The sequence below is a fragment of the Morus notabilis genome, unplaced genomic scaffold (genome assembly GCF_000414095.1).
Source record: "Morus notabilis unplaced genomic scaffold, ASM41409v2 Scaffold3272, whole genome shotgun sequence".
Taxonomy (NCBI): Eukaryota; Viridiplantae; Streptophyta; class Magnoliopsida; order Rosales; family Moraceae; genus Morus; species Morus notabilis.
Genome location: NW_010367613.1, coordinates 14340 through 25078, shown reverse-complemented (window position 1 = coordinate 25078; position 10739 = coordinate 14340). Strand labels below are relative to the sequence as shown.

At 47.7% G+C, this 10739-nt stretch overlaps 1 protein-coding gene across 1 annotated transcript; it reads right to left on the bottom strand.

Annotated features, from left to right (window-relative positions):
* Positions 1-2777: 2777 nt before the first annotated feature.
* LOC112094456 lies at positions 2778-4066 on the bottom strand. The gene is made up of 4 exons (XM_024175304.1): positions 4017-4066; positions 3474-3930; positions 3047-3282; positions 2778-2922 (listed from the first exon to the last, which is right to left on the bottom strand). Exons 1-4 carry the CDS (start codon positions 4064-4066, stop codon positions 2778-2780), a joined length of 888 nt encoding a protein of 295 aa, XP_024031072.1.
* Between the last annotated feature and the right edge of the window lie 6673 nt (positions 4067-10739).

The following is a 10739-nucleotide window of genomic DNA, read 5'->3' as shown; positions in this document are numbered from 1 at the left end:
AAGGGGTTGACTTTTGGACACATGCTATAAATAAGCTTCGTTTGTATTAATGAAATACCAAACACAATTAAAGCATGTAAGAATTTGTACACTATTGGTAGTACAGTTTTAACTGTTCTGCATTCCATGGGTGTTGGATTTGTTTGCCGGCGAGGCTTTCCAAAACGTAGGTTCCTGGGCGTAGCATCTCCCTTATGCGGTAAGGTCCTTCCCAAGTCGGGCCCAGGGGGCCAGTGTTTTTTGGTTTAGTGCTCTGCGTCACTCTTTTCAACACCAGGTTTCCTGGGACAAACCTTCTTCGTTTGACCTTTTTGTCATAGTATCGGGATGCCCTTCTTTGGTAGGCGGCGAGTCGTAATTGGGAGTCGAGCCTTTTTTCTTCTAATAGGTCGAGTTCTCTGTTCATGGCCTCCATATTTATGTCGGCGTCATACACGACCATTCTTAGAGTTGGCGTCTCAATCTCCACAGGGAGAACAACCTCAGTTCCATATGCCATAGAGAATGGTGTTTTTCCCGTGGTGGTTCAACTCGTCGTTCTGTATGCCCACAAGACTTTGGGAAGTTCTTCGGCCCATTTTTCCTTTAAGTCATCGAGCTTCTTCTTCAGGGTATACTTTAGGATCTTGTTGATGGCCTCCACTTAGCCATTGGACTGCGGGTGTATCAGGGCTGGAATTCCTTTCGTATGCCCAAATCATCGCAAAACTTACGCATCGAGGCGTTGTCGAACTGCTTCCCATTATTGAACACGATTGAGTATGGAACGTCAAACCTGCATACAATGTTGTTCCATATGAAGCTGGTGCAGGCTGCCTCGGTAATCGAAGTAAGAGCTTTCACCTCGGCCCACTTGGTGTAGTAGTCCACAGCGACGATGGCAAACTTAAGGCCCTCGGGTGCAAGGTGTAGAGGTCCAATCAGGTCGATTCCCCATTTGGCAAAAGGCCATGGGCTAAGAATGAAAGTTAGGTTTTCTGGGGGCGCTCTAGGAATTGTGGCATATCGTTGGAACTTATCGCAATGCCGAGCATATTGAAATACGTCCTTTTTAAGCGTAGGCCAATAGTACCCCTACCTCAAAACCTTAAGAGCTGGAGATTACCCCCAGTATGATTACCACACACTCCTTCATGGATCTCCCTGAGGATTTCCTATGCCTCGCGATCATTTAGGCACCACTGCAAAGGCGTCGAGAAGCCTCACCTATATAGCAGACCATCATATAGCAAGTATCTGGCAGCTCTGTACCTAATCCTTCTGGCTTCGTCTCTGTCATTGTGCAATTCGGCGTCCATCAGGTACCGGACGAGTGGTGTCATCCAATCACCGACTGTCTGGATAGTCAGGACTTCTATTGCTTCATCTATGGTTGGTCATTCCAACTCCTCAATGGGGATGACCCCTAATAGGTCTGAGTTTTTAGAGGATGCTAGCTTGGCTAAGGCGTCGGCATTTGTATTCTCGGTTCTTGGTACTTGTTGTATCTCATAGCTTTTGAACTTGGTAAGCTCTTCCTCTACCTTCCTTAGATAGGCCCCCATCCTTTCTCCTCGCGCTTGATACTCCTCTGTCACCTGCCTTACCACTAATTGCGAATCACTAAAAATTTCAAGTTTTTCGATTTTTAGATGATTAGCTAACCGTAATCCGGCGATCAATGCCTCATACTCCGCTTCGTTGTTCTACACCTTGAATCTAAATCGTACCACCGAGGTGATTTTGTGGCTTTCTGGGCTTATTAGCATGATGCCGGCTCCCGATCCGGTTTCATTCGACGCTCCATCTACGTAAAGCTTCCACCCTATTTCATTAACTCTTTCGTCGGCGTCTACCGTAGGTTGATGGGAGAACTCGGCCAGGAAGTCTGCCAATGCTTGTCCCTTCATTGCCACCCTCGGTATGTATTCGATGTCGAATTGGCTTAGCTCCACCGACCATTTTAAGAGTCAACCTGAAGTTTCAGGCTTTTACAATGCTTGCCTCAGCGGGTGGTTTGTTAGGACTCGTATGGTGTGGGCCTGAAAATAGTGCCAAAGCTTCCTTGAGGCCACCATCAAGGCGAGAGCTAACTGTTCCATCTGAGTATATCTTGACTCAGCGTCTAGGAGCCTCTTGCTCACGTAATAGACTGGCAATTGGATTCCTTCTTCTCTGATCAAAACCGAGCTTACGGCGTTCTTTGAGACGGAGAGGTAGAGGCTTAACTTCTCACCAGGTATGGATTTTGATAGGATGGGGAGCCGGCCAAGGTGTTCCTTTAGCCTCTGGAAGGCTTCTTCACATTGAGGCGTCCATTCAAAGCGCTTTCCTCCCTTCAAAATATCAAAAAAGGGAACGCATTTGTCCGTCGCTTTAGATATGAACCTATTGAAGGCGGCGACGCATCCGATGAGCCTTTGGACCTCTTTTGGCTTTGCGGGAGACCTCATGTCCTGCAATGTTTTTATCTTCTCCGGGTTGGCCTCTATCCCTCAGCTACTGACCATAAAGCCAAGAAACTTCCCGGATCCGACCCCAAAAGCACATTTCAGGGGGTTTAGCTTCATGCGGTATTTTCTCAGTACGTCAAACATCTCGCTCAAATGGTCGACGTGCTGCCTGCCCTCGGTGCTTTTCACCAGCATGTCATCGACATATACTTCCACCATTCGTCCGATTTGATTAGCAAACATCTTGTTTACTAGCCTTTGGTACGTTGTCCCTGCGTTCTTTAGGCCAAAGGGCATTACCTTGTAGCAGTAAAGACCTCTGTCAGTTATGAACGACATATGCTCTTAATCACATGGATGCATCAGAATTTGGTTGTAGCCGGAGTAGGCATCCATGAAACTCAGCAGCTCATGCCCAGCAGTGGTGTCAACCATCTGATCTATTCGTGGAAGTGGGAAACTGTCTTTTGGGCAAGCCTTGTTGAGGTTGCTAAAATCCACGTCCCATTAAGTTTTACTACTGGATAGGATTTGAAACCCATCTGGGATAATGAGCCTCCCAGATGAAACCGTTTTGTGTGAGCTTGTCGACCTCTTCCTTTAGAGCCATGTACCTTTCTGGGTTCATTGGTCGGCTCTTTTGACATTTTGGGGAAAAAGTAGGGTCGACGTTCAGAGCGTGGCATATGACTTGGGAGTCGATGCCTACCGTGTCCGCATGCGTCCAGGCGAACACATCCAGATTTTTCCTCAGGAATTCCTCGACCTCGATTTTGAGCGCCGGCGGCAGGTCTGACCCTATTTTCAGTACCCTTATCGATTCATGCTTATCCACCTGGACTTTCGCCAGCTGTTCAATTGGTTGGGACCATGTCTCTTTCGTGACCTGGGATCTATGTCCTCAACTGGTCCCTGTCGTACCATCCTTGCTTCTTGTTTCCCCGGCTGGTCATACCCGCGTTTGGCATCTGAGTACGTTACTCTAGACTCGTACTGGTTGCTCTTCATTTATCCTACGCCATCGGGGGTTAGGAATTTTACCTTCTGGTGATAAACGGAGGTTATTGCCCTTAGTGCCTGGAGGGTCGGCCTTCCAATTACAGCATTATACTGTGAGCCCCCCTTTATCACAACAAAGTTTGCCACTGTGGTGGCCTGCCTGGGTCTCTCTCCCACGGTGATGGGCAATCGGATTGTTCCTTGGGGGATGACCGAGTCGCCCGTGAATCCAAACAACGGTCGGGTGGTTTTCTCAAGTTGTTCTTTTGGAATTCCCATTTTTCCAAAGCAGTCGGTGTATAGAATATCCATCGAGCTCCCGTTGTCCACCAGGATCCTGCACACGGTGTGGTTTCCAATAATTACCTCTACCACCAAGGCATCGTTATGGGAGAAATGGACCCCGTTGGCATCCTCCTCGGTGAATGCCACGTCCGTGATGCTAAACTTTGCCACCTTGGTAACGGAGAGAGTCCAGAACCTCTCCTGGTATACCTCCCTAGCCTCATGGGCATAACTTTTCTAAGATTTCCTTGAATCCCCTCCAAGATATGGCCCTCTGTGTATGGTTCTTATGACGCCGACCGGCTCGCGATCTTCGCCTCGCCGATTCTCCTCTCGACGTCAACCGTCATTTCTGGGACCATGGCCTCGCCGTTTTGCCTTGAATTCTTGCAGCCTTCCTTCCCGGATCAACCTTTCGATCTCATCCTTCAAGTCGGCGCAGTTGTTCGTATTGTGGCCAACGTCGCCATGGAACCGGCAATACTTGCCCTGGTTCTTTCGGTTTGGGTCTGACTTCATCGGTTTGGGTCGGCGCAATAGGTTGCCTCGTCCGACCTGATTGAATACTTCCTCGACGTCGACAGTAAGCTCATGGTAAGAGTCGTACCTTTGGACCGGCCGAGGCTTCCGATTCTCATCCGGCCCCGGCTTCTTTGTCTTCGAAGGGTTTGGCGTCGACGGGGTTTGTTTCTCTCTGCTTCCCCCACCTCATCTTTTCCGGTTGTCTTGCTTTCCCGAGGTCGGCCCTTGTTCTAGCCCTTTGTTTTTATTAGACCTGTGCTCGGGATTGTTCACATCGACTTCTTTTGCGAACGCCCCCGATCAGTGTAATGGGATGTGTCTATTTATCTATCTCTTGACTCGAAATGGGAGCAGGTTTGAAAAAGGATCTTAAAGTGTCCAGAAACTCTTTATAGGTGGCTGGGGGCTTTCGGTTCAGGTTGCGTTTAAACGGAGTGGTCTTTTTCATACTGGACAGGCCCCCGTAAGAGCCTCTCGGTCCGTCATGTCCGTTGTAGCGGCGACAGCTTCCCCGTACCTTGCAAGCCATTCCTTTAATGACTCGTTCAGTTTTTGGTACATAATTGTCAGGTTTTACTTTGGCAGGATATATTTCTTTACCCCGATAAACTGGAGGAAAAAGGCTTCCTTCAGCTCCTCCCAACTGGAGATGGACTCGGGTTTAAGCATCCGGAACCATCTTCTGGCGGAGTCCGTCAGGTGGTTTGGGAACGCTCGGCACATTATTTCCTCCGCGAATCTGTGAAAAAGCATGTAATCTTCTGGCAGAGTCTGTGTACATTTCCAGGTGATCGTCGGGATCTCCTCTGCCGTCGTACGGTGGGATCGTCGGGGACTTGTATTTGTCGGGTAAAGGCGGCGCCATGATCTCTGCGGTAAAGGGATGGTCGTGCGTTCGGCTTGGCATAATGTCGACATTGACCACCTTCGCCACCTGTCCCAGGTTTTTCTGTCGGTGGCTTACCAAGTTTTTAACATCTTTCTTTAGGCCAACGATGTCACCTGTGAACTTTTCTTCTAGGCTCGCCACACGCTCCATAATAGCCCTAGCCTCCTCCGTCGAGATTGTTGAGCTGATCCCTTTTGAGGCTCCAGCCTTCTTCGTGTTCAACTTATCCCTCAGGTATCTGCCTTCTTGCACCGACCCCAAGTCTCCTGGGATATTCCTCCCTGGGTTCCGAGGTGGCGCCTCAGGGTTTTCCAGGCCGGCGAGCGCTCTTCTCTCCTAGGTTCATCGCCTGGCAGCCCTTTGTCGGCTACCAAGGGACTTACCCAGCCGAAGTCTTGAATTATCTCCCCTAGTGTTTTCACTATCCCCGACCCCTTCCGGGGCACCTTGGTGGTCACCAGCATCCTGGTTCCCAACCATGACAGCTCCTGGTGGTCTCGGAGCATCTTCTAGGGGAGGTATGGAATTTCTTCCCTATAATTGCTCAACAACGGTCTTCAGTCCTCGAACCAAGTCGGTCAGAATGTTTAGCCTGGCCTGCATATGCACTGGGTCTGGCGGCGGTGCGCCAGTGGTTGGAGCCTCATCCCTCGCTAGGGGTTGTTCCCCCTGGTCGGGCTGATTATCCTAGCCCCACTGTTGGTCGGGTTTTCCTTCATTTGGCTTGTCGGATTTGAAACACCATTTTTCTTTCGCGGAGGCATGGTCGTTTGTTGTGTGGGGTTGAAGTCGTGAACCAGAGATTCTGGGTTCGGTTCCCAGTGGAGTCGTCAATTATTGACAGTGGAATTTTGTCAACAAAAACCGTGCCGGATTACCCACAGTGGCCCGTTGGGTCACCGGTTCAGAACTTGTGTTTTTAGTGAATATATTGGATTTTGCAGGTGAGTTTTTACTAGAATATGAAGAAAATAAAATTATGCTCGTGAAGGTATGAACACAGAGGAATTTTATGGTGGTTCACCTTGTTAATCAAGGGCTACATTCACTGTGTTTTATTTCTCTTGAGTAAGCTCTTACAAATTACGTGCATGTAAGGAACTAAATGTTCATCCTCTTCCCTTTCGGGGGCTCTTCCCTTTTATAGTCCATGTTGCCTCAGTTTCTACCCAATGGTAGGCAGTTTGGACCAGTGGATCGTATCCTTCATGGGGCCCGCCCACTCGAGTGGCCTATGGTCTCTTCTGTGCAGACCGTAGCCTACAATTACCTTTTGGAACTCATCCAATTTGTCCCCCCATTACGGCTCTGTGGATCTCTGTAATAGCTAGTGATCCATTCCAGGCGGTTTTAGGGGCTTTGTAATCATTTCTTATGCAACTGACCTTCTCTAAATCCAGACGCAACCTTCTCTGGGGTCTTTCTTAGGACGTGGGTCCAACTGCTTGCAGTCTGCCGTCTGCGCCTATGCTGACCTCTTGCGAGGGTTTCTTTCACGGCCGACTTCATCACACAATTTTGTATAAGACTGATCTCGCAGACCTCGACTGTGTATACGGTCGACGGTCTCGGTCATACATTGGGCTCCCCTGCCATACAGGAGGAACCCAAGAGTCTTGGGCGTCGAGGGCTAAATGACGTGGCAAGAATGCAGCCACGTGTGGCCTGGTTGTTGTCTGACATGTCAATGTGAATTTTCTCACACAACAAAGACGAACCCTAATTGTGGAGGAGAAGGAGAAATTCACGTTTCTTTTTTCATGTTTTTGTTCTCTGGGAGTTTAGATTCTTGATCAGAGACGGAAAGGTGAAGATATTATTGGTTCTGTGAAGTTTTTTTTTTTTTTGTTAGCACTGGAGGCTGGTTTTTGAGATACTTGAAAAAACTTATGCAGGTTTTTGAGTTTTTTTTTTATTTTTTATTTTGAATTATGGGTGTTTGTGTTTTTGAGGTTATTATATCAGTTTTTTTGGGTTAATAGTGTTTTCATTTAATAACGTTTTCAGCTTTCTAAATGTATATTACCTAGATAAAAATTGGAAATTAAAAAGAAAATCACTCCAAGTGCTTGAGCAGAATCACTTAAGATGACGTATGCTAAAGTGCTGAGCATAGTTCTTGAAACTCATTCCTTCATTTTGACTTGAGGACTCGGCGGTATGGTTGTATAACAATCACCAGTCAAAAGTCCGTGGAAAATTTTTTGTTACGCCACGGTCGAGTAATCGATCGTTCCTTTGACTGCAAAGCGCCGAGATATTCTCAGTCGAGAGTTGGTCACTGACGTTGAGGAAATGGTCATACGTAGGATGCCCTCAAGACGACGAGAGTTCATGCATGAGGAAGATATGCGTCGAGAACTCCGCCTAAGCCGTGAGGTTCACGGCGTCGAGAAAGCAGCCCGGTCAAATCTAAATCAAATCCTATCATCTCAAGAAAAAATACATTGTAACAACTGCCACGATTCGGATTAGGAAATCAGATAACGATAAAGGTCATTGGCCTGATTTGGGAGCCGAAATCATGGAAGTACAACTGTCCGAACCCAAGATTTGGGGGTAAGGGGATGATCTCCTCAGAAAATGTAGAGGAGATCTCTAATATGTAAAAGGCCTATAAATAGCGTCTGCCTCCTTCATAAAGTTTTTTACACACCATTTTTACTACAAAAAAAGATTGTGATCAACAGAATACTAGTGCATCCACAAGTGGACGTAGGCAAAGAGTTCTTGCCGAACCATATAAACTTCGGTGTTTTTTTTATTTTTCTACAATGTTAATTCTTGATTTAATCTGTGAGAGACATCTACAAGTGTTCCCGAAGAGTTAATTTTTAGTTGACTAAATTAAATCATCAACAATTGACGCTAGAAAGAGGGCCTAAACCCAGAAATCAAATCCAGCAAAAGCAGTGAACATGCCTCTAAGAAACACTCGCAGCATGACGGCTACTCAGAAAAGCAGGAAGGCTAGAATTCTACCGTTGGAGGAAAAAATCTGACGAATCCACCCAACAGAAACCAGGAACTAGCAAGAGTACTGCCCAATCGCAAGGTGAACCCACCGGCCGTTGGAAATCCCCCAGATCGCCTTGACCTGCTTCAAAGACAAGTCAAAACACTCATTGTGGACATAAAAAGAATGGCTACAGCCCTCGTTGAATGGGATCAAAGGCCAAATTCGATGCCATCGCTGGAGGATGCGTCAATGAACCTAGTGAACGCCACCCTTGGGAACCAAATGATTGGTGACCAACACGGTGATGCTGAGGGGGTCAGTGACAGTGGGGCCAACAATAACCCCCGTCCAGCCAAGTTGAATAGGTCTGTAGGGAGCAGACAATGGGCTGCCAGAAAAAGAGCCCAGGAGAGGGCTGCAACCTAGACAGTGAATAACAGAGAAATGCCCCTCGACCACAAGAAAATGGTAACCGGAGAAACGTTGTTCCGGTAGAATCTTCGTCCGTACACGGTGGAGACCTATGAGGACAGCTGAACACTTGACGCGATCGAGATATGCAGCAGACCAAAGAGGAAGAGCTCATGGCCGAGAATAAGGTTCTAGCTGAGAAGATGGCCAGACTAGAAAAGCAAATAGGGAGTCGACTAAACAACTTTGACAAGTTGTTGGAAAGGTTGTTGAGGCTGTAAACATCGACGCCAAGATATACACGTCATGACCACCCGTTCACAGAGAACATCATTCGCGTACCGATGCCCGATAAGTATAAGCCACCCCCCATTCCGCTATACGATGGAAGGAGTGATTCGGATGACCACCTAGAAGTCTACACATGGCACATGGTCCTTCATGGGCACCCCGAGAAGGTCATATGTCAGGCGTTCAGGAACCATCTTTCTACAAGAAGGTGGTTTAGATCCCTGAAACCAAACTCTATTACTAGCTGGGATGACTTGAAGAACGCCTTCCTGACTCAGTTCATAGGTATCAAGAAGCACATCCCACCCAAGCAAAACCTTTCGAGGGTTTACCAGGGACCAAATGAGTCCCTGAAAGATTGGATAGCCTGATTCGGGGAGTAGGTGGTTGCCACCGAGGGTATCTCTGATGAGGTAGGTTTGATGGGGGGCCCTTTCGAGCATGAATAAGGACATCTCATATAGCACAGACCTCGACCGGAGGCCGCCACAGACCTATCAAGAATTCTTGACAAGAGCGCAGGGGTTCATTAATGCAAAGGTGGCCAAAAAGGCCTTGAAAAGCAAGGTGATGGTCCCCGCAAAAGAGGAAACAGGGCAACCATAATAACGGCAAGAAGCGCCGAGGTAATCCTCAAGTGAGAACGGAGCAAAGGTATAATCCAACCCCAAACAACAGGGGCAACAACGCCTTGACGGGCCAGGGGGATACCAAGCGGTCCAAGCCACAAAAATATGACGCCTACACCCTGCTAACTATGGGGATTGAGGATGTTTATCATGAGATAAGTCACCTCCAGAGAAGAAATCAAAGCAAGTATTGTAGATTTCATGGTGAAAGCGAACATACGTCCATTGAATGCTTTGATCTGAAAGACAAAGTCAAAAGGTTGATCCGAGAGGGGAGGCTCAATGAATACAGGGCCGACTAACGAAGCAACAACAATCAGTAGAACAACAACTGACGGGAAGATCAAAGGCAGGACAATCCGCCCGAACCTGTTGGCGTGATAAAAACAATTTTTGGAGGGCCCTAAATCGGTGAAACTTCTCGCCGCACTCAAAAGGTGTACGCAAGGGAAGCAAAGGAAATGTTTAACCGAAGAGTCATGAGTGTGTCCGGTCGAGAGGTAAAGGCCGCGAGATATGAAGAAGCCAAAATAACATTTTCAGAGGCAGACGCCGACGGCGTGCAATTCCCCCCTAATGACGCCCTCGTTGTTGAAGCCATGATCGGCAACCACACGGTTTACTGTATCCTGGTTGACAACAGTAGTTCGGTGGACATTCTGTATGTCGATTGCCTCGACAAGATAGGGATCCCTCGTACGAAGCTGCAGAACAAAACACAAGCCTTGTACGGCTTCACTGGGGATTGTGTCATCCCCGACGGAATAATAGAATTACCGATGACGATTGGAGACCGACTGCACACCTCGACCATCATTTCGAGATTTTTGATTGTAAAGGGAGGTGACCAGTGCATGCAGTCATCGGACGACCGACATTGAGAGCTCTGAAAGCGAAAATTTCAATCTATCATTAGATGATAAAGTTGCCAACTCCCAATGGGATTAAAAGAGTAAGAGGAAACCAATATGAGTCTAGGCTTACGCTGAGCTGGGACAGGTGAGGAAGGAGATGAGGATGGTGGCGGTCGGGGTAGAAGAATTCAATCTAGATCCACGGCTCCCAGGTGAAGAAACAGGGACGGGACCGATTGATGAATTAATCGAGGTCCCCATAGATCAGAAGGAGCTGACAAGAAAACTGAAGATAGGCTCATAACTTAAAGAACAGAGCCGGGAAAGACTGGTAACATTCCTCAAATGCAACCTCGATGTGTTTGCCTGGACTCACGATGACATGGAAGGAATAAGCCCGGATATAATGAGCCACATGCTCCACATGGACGAGAAGTATCCCCCTAAGAGGTAAAAGCATCAGCCAAT